General features: G+C 44.8%; 1 protein-coding gene across 2 annotated transcripts in view; it reads left to right on the forward strand.

The window, feature by feature from the left end:
- The window catches only part of ATP9A (ATPase phospholipid transporting 9A), a 47,408-nt gene that overhangs the window by 23,325 nt on the left and 5,349 nt on the right, over positions 1-18,734 (forward strand). For both annotated transcript variants that reach the window (XM_015882050.3, XM_085519833.1), the window contains exons 14-27: positions 156-368; positions 3,590-3,751; positions 8,337-8,429; positions 9,290-9,373; positions 10,137-10,307; positions 11,912-12,010; positions 12,114-12,203; positions 12,295-12,439; positions 13,050-13,114; positions 13,843-13,998; positions 15,086-15,150; positions 15,927-16,035; positions 17,310-17,367; positions 18,432-18,635. In XM_015882050.3, the coding sequence (XP_015737536.1) occupies positions 156-368; positions 3,590-3,751; positions 8,337-8,429; positions 9,290-9,373; positions 10,137-10,307; positions 11,912-12,010; positions 12,114-12,203; positions 12,295-12,439; positions 13,050-13,114; positions 13,843-13,998; positions 15,086-15,150; positions 15,927-16,035; positions 17,310-17,367; positions 18,432-18,635 (1,714 nt within the window). The remainder of the gene's footprint in view (positions 1-155; positions 369-3,589; positions 3,752-8,336; positions 8,430-9,289; positions 9,374-10,136; positions 10,308-11,911; positions 12,011-12,113; positions 12,204-12,294; positions 12,440-13,049; positions 13,115-13,842; positions 13,999-15,085; positions 15,151-15,926; positions 16,036-17,309; positions 17,368-18,431; positions 18,636-18,734) is intronic.

An 18,734-nucleotide genomic window follows, 5' to 3' on the forward strand; every position in this document is an offset into this window, starting at 1 on the left:
TTGCTGGTGTTCAGAATTACAGTGCACAATGAGCACATTTCATCCCGAGGACATAAAAGTTTGCACAGATCACATATTATGTGGTTTTCATTGAGGTTAAGTGTTGATCAGAGTCATTTTCTCTGCGTTGAAGCTCTGTTCTCCTTTCCCATAAGCAATCTCAGGAGCCGCCCGCTGTGAAAGGCCTTGCCCTGGCCACCAAGGTGCGTAAGACCATGAGCAGCCGCGTGCACGAGGCGGTGAAGGCGATCGCGCTCTGCCACAACGTGACGCCGGTGTATGAATCCAACGGGGTGACGGACCAGGCTGAAGCTGAAAGGCACTACGAGGACTCGTGCAGGGTGTACCAGGCCTCCAGTCCTGATGAGGTCAGTTTGTGGAGTTCAACTTGTGTTCCCACACTCGTCTTTTGTCCAGGGTGTATTTTGTTTGTAGGTAATCACTGCAGTTTCTCTGGCAAAGGTGGAAGCTGTGCTGGGTAGCCCATCTGTCTGGGGAGGTATCACTTCCTATGTGGGGCAGCACTGTAGGATGACCCACACAAGCCAGAGGTTCACAGCCTTTGGGCTGTGCTGTGCCATCTTCCTCCAGCTCTTACTTGTGCTCTGTACTTTTGGAAGGCTGAAGTTTTCTGCTTTCCATAAGAATCCTACTGAGAACACCCATTTGATGGATTCTTCCATTTATTGCCACAAGTAAAACAGACTTCCCTCCTTTGGCAACAGAAGAGAAATTAGCATTCCTCATAGTTAGAGGTGAGGACTTGTTTGCAAATAAATGAATTAATTGGCTAAAGACCCCGAGTTGCCAGTTCTCTGAAATGTGTGTGCAAGCACTGAAAGGCTGACACAGAGCTTCCATGTTTGGTGCCATTCAAAACATTCCCTGTGGAGTTTTTTGTCCCCAGGCTGGCAGTTCATTCATTTCAGGTCGTGTATCTTGCCTGTATTATGCAAAAGCTGCATCTCTGCTTTCCCCTGTTCCACTGAAGTGCCTGTAGTGACAACCAACGCTTGGCCCTCCCTGGCCTGGGAGCTGGTGAGATCCTCGCACCCGTAACCTGGGTCTGTTTTGCTTACCTGCTTTTCTCCTCCAATGTGTCGTTCCCCCCCATGAAGGCAGCTTTACAGAAAGGAACCGCCTTTGGATTGAAATGAGATCTGAATGATTTCCAGATGGAATTTTCTGTATTTGAGGGTTTTTTGTTTCTTTTTCCTGAAGCATTCACCAGATCCTCAGTTTATTTACAGAGAAACTATGGCATATATATGTCAGAGATTTTTTATTTTTATTGCATTATTCTACCTTTAAATATTTATGCAGCAATTTGTCTCAAATGCCAAAGGAATTACTGTTAGTTTGTTCATTTTACCACAGCACAATGACTAATCTTTCCAGTGTTTTAAGTTTTATTTTCCCTTTCTCCAAATGTCTTCAGTGGAGAATTGCAGTGTGTTTGGAAATCAGATATGCTTTGTTGCACTGAAGAAATCTCTTCTGTGGGTCTTAGATACACAAATATTGTTTAGATGTCCTATGTGTGTGTCACTCTAGATGGTGCAAAATGCAGGATCAGCACAAGTCAAGTCCTTGAGAAGAGAGCGATGCTGTTAAATAACATTCCCTGTAGGGGAATGACTTTAGGCTCCGGTTAAAGGCAGCCTTTGAAATCCTATATCAATAAAATATTACCATGGCAGGGAAGGTCAGTTTATGAAATGAGCACAAAAACTTGTATTCTCTTTACCTTAACAGTGAGGGTAATTTCTACCAGTTGGCACAGGATTCATTTCCTGTAACAGAAAGCAGGATTTCCTAAATTTGTTTCCTGTGCACACTGCCATTTAGAAGTCTTGAAGTATCTTTATTCAGATATCAGTTACAGCCTTGGGGCTCTGCATGCGTGTCAGTTGTAGCCATACAGTAACTAACAGGGGAAATGAAATAGATATAATCTGATCAGAGATAAGAGTGCCTGAGATTCCTGGGCAAACAGTCTTTGACCCTGACAACCCACCACAGCTGCCAGGACATGAAAGGGTGCTGTGATCAATGGGCTTCTGCCTGTTGCCTGTATGCCCAGGCAACCCTAAAAGGGACGTTTGTAGAGAAACTCATAGCGCAGGAGGATCAATTTGTCTTCTTAGAATGAAGCTTATTAGTCAATATTCACTTTGGTGGCTTGGATAATTCAGTTATCAGAAAGAGCAACGTTGGGGGGATAGTGTGCTGTGCTGCTGTAGCTGCTGTGGTCTGTAGTGCACAGATCTGTGTCTGACCTGGACGGGACAGAGCTGCAAACTCCCGGAGTGCACTCAGAGATGAACTGTGTCGCTTTTCCTCTGGGGTTACTCACAAAGCAGTGCAGAGACTGGGAGGTGGTGAGTTACAAGGGGTCAGCCCCACATCCCGAGTTGGATGTGCTTCACCTGGAGGGCTACTGAGGGCTGAGAAATACGATGTGCACAGCGTAGCAGGGATCCCACACTGCTCTTCCCATCACTTTCCTTTCTGGAGGTTCAAATGCTTTCTGATGTAGGATTGGAATGAGATGCTGGCAGGAGGGAGGAAGGGGGTACCTGGAAGAAAGTAGCAATGGAGATGCCTTAATAGCCTGAGTGGGGAGCAGAGATTTGTGTCTTCTGCCCATGCTGGTGAGCTGTAAATGTCTGATGAACGTTTAGTGCCACATACACTGAGAGTGTGCTTGTGTAACATCACAATGCAACAAATTCAGTCATTGCTTATTAACCAGAGCATTAGAAACCTGTGCTCCGTTTCTGCTCTGGGAGGTGGTGAGGAGGATTATGTGGCTGTGCACTGTAACGCACTGAGGATGTCTCAAGGAAAGTTGAAAAAGAACCTCAGTGATCCTTTGATTTGTTGCAAACGTTGTGAATAAGCCTACAAAAACGTGCTAACATAAAGATAAATCCTGATTCAAAATGACATAAAAGCCTTTAAGGACAAAGCCTAATCAGCTTATGGTTTTTTGCCTGATTATTTAAGACTAACTTGAGAAATATATTTTGGGTTGTTTTTTAATTCTAACAGTAGATGAAAGGAACTCAGAACACAAAGGATTGATTGTCCAATTAGACCAACTGCATTAACTTCCTTAATAAAATCCTGAGTTGATGCGAGTATTTATAGATTTAATTTCTACCTGTATCTAATGATTTCCCACAATAAATGCCATTTACACCTAAGAAAATTTGGGTAATTATTAAGTAAAATTAGAGCTCCAAAAGCCCAAGGAATAATTATCCTTCATTCAGCAGCAGCCCTGTGCCCAATGCTCTCAAGCTTTGCAAATGTCACTGTAAAATCCTTGTAGTATTTTGTGTTTGTCTGTATAAAGTGTCCCTTGATCTTTTCATCGGGCTGCTGATACACGGGCTCGTGTCAGCTGTGCTGCCATGCTGAAAAAAGTAGAAAGAAAAAACTGATGTGTGGAGGGAAGTATTTCTCTGCTAAGAAGTGACAGGCAGCTTTTTTTTCACTTTCTGGCTCAATGAATGGGAAGGGTTTTAATTCATAAAGCGTAATTTCGGAGCTAGATTACAGCCTGCTCTGCCTTCCCTCTCAGGTGGCCCTGGTGCAGTGGACCGAGAGCGTGGGCTTGACTCTGGTGGGCAGAGACCAGTCCTCCATGCAGCTGAGGACACCGGGCGGCCACATCCTGAACTTCACCATCCTCCAGATCTTCCCATTTACTTACGAGAGCAAACGCATGGGAATAATCGTCCGGGTAAGTGGCTTCAGCAGCGCCCTTCTGTCTTTGTGACTGTCCTGTGAGTGCACTGTGGGGGGGTTCGGTGCATTTGCTCCTGATGATGGGGAAGCGCTGCCCACACCTCTGCTGGCTCCCGTGGCAGGAGGCATTTGATGTAGCTGCAGGGAGTATGGTGGTGTTTTTTCCTGAGCTGGCAGCTCAAAACCACACTGAGAATGCTACATTGAGTTTGAAAATAGCTGAGTGGAGGCAAGAGGGTGCATCAGTGCAGGTGGGTGCGTTTAGCAGCAGGCAGGCACTGCGGAGGCTGAATGTGTGCCCAGCTGAAATGGTGCACGTACCTTCATCATTCTGTCTGCAAACACAATAGGAGATCAGACTCTTAGAAGCTCATTACCTTGGAAAGAAAAAAGAAGAAAGTGTGGGTGTTTAAAAAACACTAGGAATGAATTGGTGCCATTATTGTTATTAGTTTTCATGATAGTGCTACTGATTGGAAGTTAGGAAAACGAAGGAGCCCAGCTGAAGTGAGCCACTTCCATTCTCCTGCAAAGCAAATGAGAGGAGGCAGCTGAAATATTTCTTTTGCAGATAATTAAAACATCCTTGTTATTTTTACTGAAAGCACAGGCGGATAATTGGTGTCAGGAATTTAAAGTATAATATTTAAATAAATGATTTGCCATTTCACTTCACGTGATCCACAGCCTTGTTATTTAGAGTAAGTAAATATGGGTAAGACTGATTTTTTTGCCTCCTCTTGGTTTGAGCTAAAACTAGATTGCTTCCTATTTATTTTGGGGTATCTGGGAACAGGATGTAAAATTATCTTCTGCCTCGTGTTTAAGGTACAGCAGTAGTAGGAATCACCTTTGTTGTTGTTAGAAGCAGTTGTAACCAGTATCTCATACGTGGGCTTCCTATACAACAGATTTATCTGGTTCGTTTGCGTTGTTAGCTTCATAGACCTGAACTTCTTGGGAACTCAACCCCTGTCAGAAACTGCACCATGAAGGGATGATGTTGTCATGTTGTGGGCTGATAGGCTGAGCTCATACAGAGCAAGTGGTGTATTAAATGTTTGAGTCTACAGCCCCAGCTGAATGTGTTTGAACACAGAGTCCCACAGATGTGCCATGCTGCATGGGATAGCTGCCATGAGCAGCAAGTGCGATGTCTGCAGGTGGATTGTATCTTACATTGAAAGTGATACAGAGACAACAGGTGACCTTTTCAAGTCCTAGAAGAAAAAGGTGGGTGATTAATGCCCTTCCTCACACCACTGCTTGTAATAAAGCACAGACTTTTGTTGTTGTGTCAGAGGTGTAAGAAGTGGGCTGAGCATCAGAACCAGAGAGTGTTTCATTAAATTGTGTGTTCAGCAGAAAAATACGAGATCTGAAATTCTTTCTTCTCTAAGTGGAAAGGTTCCCTTTTATCCCCCCCTTTATGTATGGTAAAACAATAAGATACAAAGCAGCGATTTGAAGCTTATGCCTTTTGAGATAACTGTTAGCTACATTCCTCTCATTTAGGAAGAAAAGGTTTCCTCCTGTGCATTGCTGTGTTTAACAGCACTGCTGAAGAAAACAGCAAAGCTCCCACTGCTGGTCAGCAGGAGCAATGCCAGGGCCAGAGCCGGTGTCTGTAGAGCAGGTTTGTGCCGTGAGCAGAAGCACTGCCCACTCCTTGTGCTTGTTAAATGCCTTCATTTTGCAGCTGGTGAGCTGCTGCTGTGCTGTTATAGCAGCCCCCTCTGCACCCCATGCAGAACCAGGGTTTGAGGAGCAGGTGCTGACTGCCTGCAGGTTACCCACCTTGTTCCCATGTGCTCCAAAATACTGTCTTAAGGCAGTTTGCATTAAGAATAGTTTAACAGTAACTGACAAATAAAACTATTGGATGTACATGTGTACATGTGTAGGCAGTCATGTTGGTTCTGATCCAGGGCTTGCAAGGTGGTGTGAAGTGTCAAGGAGACAACAGAAGCAGAGTGCTGGGAGGGGGAAGAGAGCTGCAGGGCAAGACTTCACTCAGAACTGCACCAAGTAGGATTCAGGCGGTGGTATTTTCTGCTCAGCCTTACAGCTATCGCCCATTATTAGAAACTGCCATTTTTCAGCCAGCAGGAGCCATTGTGAGTGCCCTGCCAGGCTTCCTGCACGACTGGGGTCTGGGGTTTCAGTAAGTGCTACATGCACAGTGCTGAGCAGTGTCACAGAATCCTCGCAGCGACTGCAGCTCCTTTGCTGGTCCTGTCCTCTCTGGCCCTCACAGAAAGATTTCCTCCAACACACAACTCTTAGTAAATAAAGCAGTCGCTGATAGTGAAAACAAGCAGCAGATGTTGCCTGGCTTGGGATATTTTTGCAAGGTCTGTTTGTTATGTGTGATCAACTGTCATTTCTGTAGCCGATTATTTCAGTTCTAAGAAGTCCTGTTTCAACAAAGCATCCGCTCTTTGCAGTGCTATTTACTTACTTATCTTCTTGTAAGGAGGCCTGTTTGTTTGACCACAACTTTTTCCATTCTTCTTTCTCTTTGCTTTTTTTCCCCTTACCCATGTGGAATGATCTTTGTTGCAAAGCAAAGATAGTGCTATTGTCATATCTGGAATTGAGAGAAGCCTTTGAACTGCGGCCAGACTCAGACCACGGTGGAAAAAGATGCTTCTCCAAAACAATGTAACTGGCAAATCTCTGTGTGGATTTATAGTGCGATCTCACCATAATATGAGAACGCGGTAACCTCCTACTGAACTTGCTGAGAGGAAATGACTAATGCAAGGAGATAGCTGATACAGTATTTATATTGGACAAAACCTCTCAACTATCTTAGCCAGTTCTGCAGCAGGGGAAGTGGAGTCCTTATGCAGTTTCCTACAGAGATGTTGTTGGACACTTGTAAATCAAATAATTGAATAGATACCCCCTTACCTTTACCTCTGACAAAAGTGTGTTGTGTTTTATTTCAGTACCTTCTGCTTGGTTTGATAGTGGTGCTCATTTTGCGTTGGGGAGCTGGGAAGTATGGCTACTGGTACATGAAGGCTGAATGCTTCAGGGCTTTGAAATGAATTCTGAAGCTTAATTGTAAGAATTGTACTCGTGAAGATCTTTGAGCTTGGTTAAAAAACTCAGTAAAGGATCTTTGTTGTCTTTGGCCACTTAATTTTCCCATCCAGGACACCTACATTTCCTCTTTGGATTTTTAGTGCCAGCATCAGGTGTCACTTTTTCTTGCTATGGAAGTAGACTCTGTGTCACTGGTGCCATGGGACATCAGGCTTTCACCTGCTGACTTGCACTCTTTGTGTGGAATTGGCATCATCACCAGTTTCAGTAACAGCAGAACGAATTAATGCCGATATTACACAGCGCAAAAATGAAAGAGCATTTATTATGCTTTTAAAAAATTATATTTAATTTTCCTCCTTTGTTCATGGCTGTGTATTTCCAGACCTTCCTGAGCTTTTGTTTTTGTGTGTGAAGTTTATTTTCCTCCTATCCCTGGTGGCTATCTTGGTTGATGGAGCGGTTTGTTTCTTACTCATTGTTTTGACTCCTTTGAGGAAATTGCCAGAGTTTCCATTAGCTTGTAATACTGATAGCTGTGACCTCCTTTGGTATCTGCCTGCTTAGAAGGGATTTTTTAATTTGTGGTAATGTAAATAGGCTTTGCTTGCAGCCTGCAAATGACTTGTATCAGATAAGGCAGGCAGCAATCTAACCTTTCTGCAGCAAGCGTAAACTTTAATTATGCCTATGCTGTATAATGTAAAGGAGGCAGATTAGAGCGACTTTCAGTCTGTTAAGCCTTGTGTGTCTGTTTTATTGTTTCGATAAGTATGAAGCAGGTTTTCGGGGCGAGGGCCAGAGGCTGTTTGAAGGCACATGCTGTCAGCATCACGTGTGGCTGATTAAGAAGCTGATCATACTTGGCCAAGAAGGCCAATGGTATCCTGCGGTGCATTAAAATGAGGGTGACCAGCAGGTTGAGGAAGGTGGTCCTCCCCCTCTACTCTGCTGAGGCCACATTTAGAATGCTGTGTCCAGTTCTGGGCTCCCCAGTCCCTAAAAGATGGATCTCCTAGAAGGAGTCCAGTGGAGGGCCACGAAAATGGAGAGGGGTCTGGAGCATCTCCCTTACGATTAAGTGCTGAGTAACATGAGTCTGTTTAGCCTGGAAAAAAGACCGAGGGGAATTTGTTAAATGCTTATGAATATCTGAAGAGAAGTGGGGGGCAAATGGATGATGTCAGGCTCTTCTTGGTGGTGCATAGCGATAGGATGAGGAGCAGTGGCCTAAAACTTGACCGTAGGAAGAGATGCTTTACAGTCAGGTGATGGAGCACTGGCACAGGCTGCTCAGAGAGGTGGTGGAATCTCCTTCTGTGGAGACACTCAGGACCCACCTGGACCCCACCTGTGTGACCTATAGTAGGGAAATGCTTTAGCAGGGGAATTGGACTCAGTGATCTCCTGAGATCCCTTCCAACCCCTGAGATTCTGTGATTTTGTGAAATACTCCTTACTTGCCTTTCTGAGCCCACTCAAAGTGCTCCAATATTGCCCCAGCTTTAACTCTTCTGCTTCTTCAGGATGAGTCAACGGGAGAGATCACCTTCTACATGAAGGGAGCAGACGTGGTGATGGCTGGGATCGTGCAGTACAACGACTGGCTGGAAGAGGAGGTACGGGGCAGTCTCTCTTAGTACAGGGGTTCCTTGTGTAAGTGCTTTTCTCCTACCAGGGCAACACCTGGCAAAGCTTCTGTTGTCATTGTGCCACTAAGGGGACAAGTGCTAAAATTCCTGTAGGCCAGAAGATCATATGTGCTGGCAGTTCATATATCAAAGCATAACCCAGTGCTGGGTTAGTCTTTGGCCAAACAAATACGAAGTAACAAGAAAATTGTGTGGCAAGTTCAACCTACTTAGTGCAGAGTAATTTCCATCAATAAAGTGGATGTTGCTCAAAACTTTTTGCCATCCAAGGTCACCAAATGTGTCATGAGCCTGGCTCTATGTCTGGATTTATTTCAGACTGAAAAGTCTAGTTTCTAAACTCTGTTTGGCAGCTTTGTGCTGGGATACGTGCATCAGATTTGCAGTAATGTTGACACACAGTTTGTAGCAGTGGCTTTGGTTACTGGTTCTTTCCAGCCCCACACCTCGACATTCACAGAAATAATGCATTGGCCTTATTTTACTGAGTTTATGGCCATAGATTTCAAATCATCAAATCAAAGCTATGTGTTCTTAGAGGCAGAGCAGACAAAATCAGTGGGGCTGTTTTTTGCTGCAGTGATATGGCAGAGGGGGACAGTTTTGTTTCTGATCACTGGGATAGATTGCAAACCATTTCAGATCTCCTTTTTCTCCTTTTGAGTTTATCATGCACTTTATCAGATGTTACAGACTTGCTGGGGTTGCTCAAATGGGACCGTTATTTTCTTAACCTGCTATCTTGCATTGCAATCTCTGAAATGCTGTGCATAAATCATCTTACTTGAGATGCAGTTTATGGTTTACAATGTGATTCTTCTTTCCAGTGTGGTAACATGGCTCGGGAAGGCCTGAGGGTTCTTGTTGTAGCCAAGAAGTCTCTCACTGAAGAGCAGTATCAAGACTTTGAAGTAAGTGTCTTGTTTTTTCTGTTTCATTTTCTTTTTTAAACAAATAATGGCAGAATTGGCTCTCACAGACCTTTCATGATAATGCTGCCTCTCATCTCCCTAATCCTTCTGCTAGAATTGCCATTTTTCAGTGTCTTGCTGTTCTTTTAATCAAAGTGACTTTAAAAGTGATGTGTGGGAAACTGGATCCCATCCAGGAACGTCCCAAACAGTTCTCCATTCCTGCTTTATAATCCTCTGTGCTGACATGTTCTGCAGATCTCCATTATTTGTTAGCAAATAGTGTTTGCTTGGGGCAGGGTATTGGCTTTTAATTTGCGTTGTTGCATTTTGAGACTGGGGAAAGCTGCAAACATCCCACATCCAACACAGCCAGGCTTTGTGCGTGGGATCTGTTAGATGGGCTCCTCTGGGCAGGCAAGATGCGAAGGAGAACTGCAGCCAAACACAGAGATGAGATGGCGGAAAGATTTAAGATTCTCTGTGATCCTCATCTGGAGAAGTGTCAGTCCCAACAGCCACGGCTGGGCCCTGAGGTGCTGGGGGTCATTCACAGGCTTTTCTGTACATGCCAGAGCAGAAGAACACAGACAGACTACCTGAAACACTTATTCTGTAGCAGCACCTTGTGCTAAAGGGACATTACAGGAGGTGTCTCTGAATGACAGCTAAGAGATTGCTTTGGGGTGGTGCTGCCTAGCTCTGTATTGCACGAAAATCTGAGCTAGCTGTTTGAATGTGGCTTTGTCTGCTCTGTCCTCAGGCACGGTACGTCCAGGCAAAGCTCAGTGTGCACGACCGCTCGCTGAAGGTAGCCACGGTCATCGAGAGTCTGGAGATGGAGATGGAGCTGCTGTGTCTCACTGGGGTGGAGGACCAGCTGCAGGCGGATGTCCGGCCCACTCTGGAGACGCTGAGGAATGCTGGCATTAAGGTCTGCATAACCCACCCCTGGCATGGGCACCTGGCCCCTCTGAGTCTGCAGGCAGAAAATGGAGCAGTTTGGGGCTGTGCTGGAGTATCGAGCGGGTGCCCTTTGTGAGCCGGACCAGCGAGTCTGGCTGATGTGTTTGTGTGCAGCTTTAGGTCCAGAACGTGCTGGAAGCGGGGGCTGCTGCTGGGCCGGGGCTGTCAGTGCTGCGCAGCAGCCACTGGAGGGAGCGTGAGCCACGAGAATGAAGGGCTGGGGACGCGTCCGGCTTTTCGGGCTCCTGCGTCTGATGCGGGCACTGAAAACCCGCACCCGCCGGTGGGGGATCCCTGCTTAGTTTTCCTCCCCGAGAACCTGTCGTTCAGATCCCGGGGTCGCAAAAGGGTGAAAGGATGGACTGCCTTCAGATTTGGACTAGAACAGTCAGTAGAAAGTTTGTGGTTTTTTTTCTTTAGCTTCTCTACTTTTCAGTATCAAAGCAAGCAAAATCTTGAGCAGTGCTGTGAATCCAGCAGCAGGGCTGTGCTTGGGGTTTAGTTTGGAAGTGGAACTCCTGGCTTAGGGACACCTTCCAGGAGTGTTTTCAGTTTGGGGCCATCCCCATGAGCAGGACAACCTCGATCCACTCGCTGGGCACACAGCAGAAAGCCGAGCTGCTCAGCAGTGCTGTGTGTGCCTCCAGCTGGGAGCTGGGTGTGGGGCTCACCCTGCAGTGCATCCAGCTGCTGCTGGGGGTTCCTTAGCACAGGGCACGCAGGAGGTAAATCACAGCTGGAGGCAGGCTGATAATTCATCAAAGGGACTGTTCTGCTGAGATCGAATCATTGCCCAAGCTAAAATTACTAAGCCAATAAGTGAGTCTCTGTGTGTTTTCTTCTTCTTTTTTTTTAAAGGTTTAAGTGTTTGTGGGTGTTGCCTTGAAAGTGTAGGAACAGCCGTGCAATAAAAAAGGCAACAGAAAACAAAGGAAAACCAAGCAGCAAACTGACATATTTACTGTATGGAGGGAATTCTCTGCCAGATCATAGCAGAGCGTTGCTGCTGAGTATGGCTTCTGGCATTGCTTTCTAAAATCCCCCCCTTGCCAGCATGAAATAAAAGGAGCAGTGTTTGTATATTTATGTGTGTGTAAAATAAAAAATATTAAAGAAGAATACAACAGAAAACCTTAACGCAAAACCAAGTCAGTCTGTTCCAGATGCACACATCAGCAGTGAGCTAACCCCAGTTGCATCATCCGCATTGCAGGCAGGGCCGTGAGGGATGTTTCTGCAGAAGGGCCTGTTTATTTCAGCACATAAGGAATGGTCGGGGTGGGACATGTGAACACACACGTTCATGTTCTTTCGATTGCGTTTTGTTGAATCTTGAAAAACTGCAAGTGGAGAAATGCTTTATGGAGCTGGTAACCTCTTCTGCATTTTGGCCTCTTGAAATCTTTATTTTTAATCAGTGAGAGTTTTCTTGTGCATGTTAAAATAGGGCTTTTTTTCTTGTTTTTAGAAAGAAAACGTGTGTATGTGTATCCTAAGAGTCCTTTCCTCTAGATGTCCTGCAGACGTGGCTCTGAAGTTCTGTGCTTAACACAGTGCATACTTGGGTTTTAGGTGTGGATGCTGACGGGGGATAAGCTGGAGACAGCCACGTGTACAGCAAAGAATGCGCACTTGGTGACACGCACACAGGACATCCATATATTCAGACTAGTGAGTAACAACCACGTGCCCCAACCAGGACACCCAATTCTGGGAGGGAGAACTGAGGCTGCCCCGCAGAGCAGCCCGTCCCTCACACCATGTTTCCCTGCAGGTGACGAATCGTGGGGAGGCTCACCTGGAGCTGAACGCCTTCCGCAGGAAGCACGACTGTGCGCTGGTCATTTCAGGCGACTCTCTGGAGGTAGGGCTGCACTGCACGCTCCGTGTCTCACGTCTGCTAAGGAGCGTTTGTGGAACAAACGTCAGTGATGCTTATGTTCCCTGTGAATCAGGTGTGTCTGAAGTACTATGAGTATGAGTTCATGGAGCTGGCGTGCCAGTGCCCTGCCGTCGTGTGCTGCAGGTGTGCTCCGACACAGAAAGCCCAGATCGTGCGTTTGCTGCAGGAAAGGACGGGCAAACTCACCTGTGCTGTAGGTAAGGGCTGCAGAGGAACCTGAAAACAGTTTTGTCTTCCTTCAAAAGTGAAGAGTTTGTAGTTTAGTGTCTGTAGGGGCATCTGTAGCTGTGGTTGGTATGGCTACAAGCAGACAGAGATTGAATTAAGAAGTGCGTTTTGGCTGCGTACACATGCAATTAGAGATCCTTTATTCTCACCAGAGATGAGTGACCATAACCCTGGAAATGCTGAGATAAGGAGCTTTTAAATCTGTGTGTGGAGGATGACTGATACGATGAAGATTTGCATCTGGGGATGCACAGATGTTTGGGGTTGTACCTTCACACAAGAGAGTTTGAGCTTCATCAGACACAGTGCTATTGTTAATGTGAGCTCTATGGCAGCATCGCAGGTAAAGTGGTGCACCTGCCAGACAATTAACTCCTCACTGACCTCCAGTTCATGTGGGTGGAGCAAATGACAACCTTCTGAAAGAACTGAAATTCCCAAGTGGTAATTTTAGATCCCACTTTTGTTAACAGAGTTCAGTATTTCTTCTGGTATTGCAGCCTGGTCCAGGCACCTTTGATGAGGCTGAAAGTCATCTTTGTAGCTAAACTACCAATTAATCCATGCTGTGACCTGCAGGTGACGGAGGGAATGATGTGAGCATGATTCAGGAGGCGGACTGTGGTGTTGGAGTTGAAGGAAAGGTGAGATTGTCTTCCTGCAGCAATTCAGAAACTTGTTAGCAAGGAGCTCTTAAATGAATCCTCTGTGCAAGAATGTGAGAAGCTTCCACAAGAGTAATCAGTGAGCCCCTGGGGAAGTCACAAGCAGCTTTAGCAGAATTAAAGTTTCTTATTTGATTATTGGGAGATTCCCTAAGCTTGGACCACCATGTGAACTTTGGGATTTTTAGTCACATGTAGGTGCTCCAAACACCGGGGTTATGATTGCTTTAATAGTATGCACTCTACACATGCAAATAAATGGGCTGTATTACTTTAGAAAGCCCCAAGTTAGAGCTCCAGTTCCTGCATGTGGTGTTGTTCCAAGTGAAAGGACTGGATCTGGTGGTGGTAAAGACTGCTTGCATCATGCCAGACACTAGTACTGAGGGAGCTGCAGAGCCTGAGCATTTGTGTTCAGAACCAATGGGGTTCAAAATGAGCGTGGTGTTAACACGTGTGTTGTGGATCATAATGCAGAGGGTTGCTTAGAGTCGGAGGCCAGGATTCAAATGGGAATTCTTTTCATAGTACTGCTCTTTGCTTAAAGGCTGTGGTGGAAAGCAGAAATGCTGAGGTAATGCTCTTCCCCACCTAACGTGTTGCACGTTTTCATGAAATTCTGTCATGATATCTTAGTAGGAGTAATATATTTCTTTGTTTCCAATAATGAAATGATCTGACCGTGCTTTGCTTGCTGTTGTACGCAGGAAGGCAAGCAAGCATCGCTTGCAGCAGATTTCTCTATCACTCAGTTTAAACACCTGGGTCGTTTACTGATGGTGCACGGGCGGAACAGCTACAAACGGTCTGCAGCTCTCAGTCAGTTTGTCATCCACAGGAGCTTGTGCATCAGCACAATGCAGGTGAGAGCACGTTGTGTGGGCTTCTCCCTTGAAGAGGTGGCCAAAAAATGTCGAAAATGAAGGTTGTGCTTTTCAGTTGGAGTGCTGCTATTTCTTATGAACATTTGCATGGGTTGGAGGCTGTTACTTTGTTATGAAAGCACACAGGATCTTCGTGTAGGACAAACATCAGGAAGTTTTCCAAAACTGGACAAGCAGTACTTTGCCTCAGGAAACGCTGCTGTGTTGCAGCGTGGTGTGGTTGCTTAGTAATGTTACGAAATACTGAAGATCTAAGGGAGGACAGTTCTCTTAAGGCCTGTGCTGAGAAAGTGCACTGATTTCCAGGTGTGTTTCAGGTCAGGACTTCAAATAGTGGGACCAAGGGTAAGCACCTGGCTGACTGGGCCTGGCCTGAGTCACAGTTGGATGGGAGCTGCTCTCTGGGACGTGTATTCCTGTACCGTGGAGTACAAACACATTCCTCAAGAGTACCAACACGTTTTAGTAAAATACTTGAGCTTTTGAGATGGCTCGTTCTTCCCTCCCATCCTTTTAGAGTGAACGTGTTGGAGGCAGATAAGTGGAAATGAGAGACTGAAACTCAAGAGGACAATGAAGCTGCTTCAGCAGCAGAAATGTATCCAAACCTTAAAATCAGAAAACAAACCGATAATTTCTTTAACTGACAAAAGATTAATCCTGAACTCATTGGAGTTCGTAACTTGTATGAGTGAGCGCTAATTGTTTTACACTGTAAAGGCATCGTCCAGGGAGGGAGGCAGGAGGAAGTTCACACCTGTCCTTTATGGCATCAGGACAGCTTTGGTCAGAGCTGTGGGCTCTGGAGGAGACTCTTTGTGTTCTCTTCTCTGGAACTGCATTACAAAATGTTTTCCACGTCCAGTTCTCCAGTGTTTGCTATTAAACTTAGATTTCATCCAAGGTTTGTGGGAATAGAAGGGGTTGATGTTACATTCTTCTTTGTCTCAGGAATTTGGAGAGCTTCCTCCAAGTACTTTTCAGTTTGAACGGAGTGTATTCTTAAGCTGCTACATGAACTGCAGTATTTAATGCCTGAAAAGCTTATTTCTTTTTCTTTTTCCAGGCTGTTTTCTCATCAGTATTTTACTTTGCTTCAGTCCCCCTCTACCAAGGCTTTCTCATCATTGGGTGAGAGCTCATGTTTTACTAATAGTGTGGAAAACACATGCATAGTGATGGATTTGGGTTAATTAATATAATATGCAAGGTGTGCACATCTGTGTTCTGCGTATCTCACAATACTGCTTTGGAAGGGTGTGATCCACTCCCCTCTCTCTGCTCCTCTGAGCTGAGCCAAGACACCAACAAAGTGCAGACACTTTTAGAAGCCTTTTCAGAAGGAGAGTGTCACGTTCAGAAGGTCAGACAGTAACAGCAGTCCTTGTTCCAGGAGGAAGTCCTGGTGAAGAACAGGCAGGTGGTCACTGTGGGCTGGAGCTGTGCAGTATGGAGAGCCAGCACCCAGCAGTGCCAGCAGGTGGAATTGACTGCTGCAGTGAGCTGAGAGATACCAGTAAAATACACTACTGTTGCACTTGCAGTCCCATTACTTTATAGGCTATAGCATGCTTGATTAAAAACAACCCAAACCAGCACATTCATCCCCACTTCCTACTGGTACAAGCAGAACTCAGCATGAGCTGTAGAGTGGAGTTCAGGGTGGAGACAGGTCTGTCCTTGGCTTTGTTAATAAACCTATTAACATCACTTGCAGTACTCGAATCTGATCTGCCTATGAATGTTTCTAATCACAAGCTATTCAAAAAACAAATCCTACAGGTTTTTCCTGTGTTTTATAGTACATCCATTAATACTTGGATACTGTATTTCCATTCTCAAACAGAAATGCTAACGTTGTTTATCTGGAGTTTAAATAATTTATCAGTCTTCTACCTTCTTCTCAGGTACTCCACAATTTACACCATGTTTCCAGTGTTCTCCCTGGTCCTGGACAAGGATGTTAAGTCTGAAGTTGCAATGTTGTACCCAGAACTCTACAAAGATCTCCTTAAGGTTGGAGAGACTTTGGTTTGTTTGGATTGAGGGCAAAACCTGATTTTGATTGGAAATTCTCTGAACGTTTTAAATCAAATGTGTGATCAGTAGGTGTGGGACTCATCGTTGGACATATGTATTTTCAAGCAAAATTGTTTTAAATGGAAGTTTGAATTAACAGATACAGATTTCTGTACGGTTTGTTATTGAATACTGCATGAAATACAACTTATTGAAAACGGATGGGAAATAACAGTTGCATTCAGTGGGAAATTAATAGTAAATAACATCATTGATTTTTTTCAAAATAAGGGAGAGGAGAAATTGCGGTGGGGTCTGCACTATTCTGAAGCCAGAAACAGGGATAGCGGGTATGAGTGTTGGATCCAGGTTGGAGAAGGGAGGAGGTTGTCATGCAGCTCCCTGGACTTTGCCTTCAGGGTCATCTGAAGGGACCTAGAAATTTGGTTGCTGTGTGTTTTGTCGCTGCTTGAGCATGAAGGACAGAGGTCCTTCTCAGACTAAAGAAGATTTATCTGGTACTTACGTAGATATATCAGAAAGATAAATCTTGTCCTTGGTTCCTTTTTTTATTTTTGGTTTTCTTTTCTGGAAAATTTTTGGGATAGCTGGATATGTGGACTGGGAACATCTTTCTTAACTGCAGGAAAGGATGGACTGAGTCTTCAGCAGAGCGTTTCCCTCAAGGATTTCTGTTAAACAGATACTCTTAGAAACAAAGCCTGTTTTTCCAGCAGCCTGAATAAGTCTCCATCTGGTTTCACTTGTATGTTGTCTCTGATGTCATAAACCACTAATTCTCCAACCATCCTTAGGCCTGGTCTAAACACAGGGGTTTTTGTACTGGTATAGCTGTGTTGGCTGGAGAAGGTTTTTTTTAAAACCTATCTGCCTTCAATATGATGTGATTTGTGTGTGTCTAGAAGTACAATATTAATATCTCCACATTTGTGGATGCACACATCTTATATTTCCCAGTACAGTGACTAGGCTCGGGAGTCATCTTTGCATTGAATTGATTGCGTGTGCAGTGAGGAAGAGATTGTACTGATCTGTGCAAGCAGTGAGCATCCATGGTCCCAGGCCTCCTTCATACATCGTGAAAAATGAGAATAGAAAGGCAGCACCGCAGGGCTGCATGGTCTGGTTTGCTTTCTCTCCAAGTCACCCTCAAATTCTCTTTTATTAATTGGTAGGTTGATCTTTAAGTGAATGTTCGTAGCAGATAATGCCAACACAGCTTTGTCTTTTTTTTTCTTTCCCTCTCTTAGGGACGACCACTGTCATACAAAACATTTTTGATATGGGTCTTAATAAGCATCTATCAAGGTAAGAAATCAACTTCTGCTTGTACTTCTTCAAGTTCTAATAAATACTTGTTTGTATTGTGGGAAGTGAGTTTAGCAATATTATCTGCTGAAATCTCATACAGTAGCACCCTGTGACAGAGTTAGCGCCTTCTGTTGCTGGATAAATATGATGGCAAGGCCAGGGCATTTACAGAGAACTCACAAGTGGTGGAGAGCTAAGGCCAGAGGGTGGTGAAGTGAGGGAAAGATTTATCCTTGAGCTAAAACCACTATCTCGTCGATACTTGGCCAAGGTGACTTCACTTCTGCTGCGCTAAATAAGTCGAAAACAATTGAACTGGTTGCTAGCAGAGATGAGACTGAATGAAAACTTGAGCAGCCCTAAGTGTTGGAAAGTTCACAGCTGGATTTGAACTTTGTGGCTGGAGCTCCAGTCACTTGAAGGTTTTCCTTCCGAAAGGAGCCTAGTGTGATGGATGTTGGTGCGGATTACTCATGTTGTTAATGTGAGTTATTTGTGCAGGTGGCTGTGCAGGGCGTAGTGAGCATTCCCCAGCAAATCCAGAATAGGAGCATGAAACAATACATTGTTAATTGTGCTTTAGTGTGAACTCCTATTAGGGAGAAGTGTGAAGGAGTAGAGAACTTGGCTGAAGTAGGCAAAGAGAAGCTAACTTGAATGTACTTTGCTTCCATCTGGGCGCTGAGACAATGCAGTGGGTCTTAGGAATCTTTGATATCCTTTAGTTTCTGAGCAGTGACCAGCTGCTTTTCTGGGAGGATGGATTTTCATGATTATAGGAGTTACCAGCTGCCAAAATACTGTGTGTTCACTTCCAATTTCCACGTGTCTGTGAATATGATAGGCTATTAAAACAATCTGGGCAAGTGTGCAGTAACTTTTTTCCCTGTCTTATCAGTTGTCTCCTAAATAGTAACGGATCCACTGTTTTTCAGTAAACCTGTGGGATGTAATGACAGTCTCAAGACACAGCTGTGTTTCAGTCTCTCCAAGACATAGCAGTAGGATTTTAGAGTTTTGACTGTTTGGTTAAAATACTCAACTGGTCTACGCTCTTGCAGGTAGCATCATCATGTACGGAGCGCTCCTCCTCTTTGAGTCTGAGTTTGTTCACATTGTCGCCATTTCCTTCACATCGCTGATTCTCACTGAGTTACTGATGGTGGCACTGACGATCCAGACATGGCACTGGCTCATGATAGTGGCTGAGCTGCTTAGTCTCTCCTGCTACATAGCTTCTCTGGTCTTCTTACATGAATTCATTGGTAAGGTTAAATACATTTTTCTCCATCCAGTTGCTTTATGACCTGAATAGTTAACTGGGCCATAAGAACAATAGTTGGATTTAAAGGGTTGTTGATGAT

This window comes from Coturnix japonica, chromosome 19 (genome assembly GCF_054131305.1).
Source record: "Coturnix japonica strain WE chromosome 19, WE-NBRP24, whole genome shotgun sequence".
In the NCBI taxonomy this organism is placed as follows: Eukaryota; Metazoa; Chordata; class Aves; order Galliformes; family Phasianidae; genus Coturnix; species Coturnix japonica.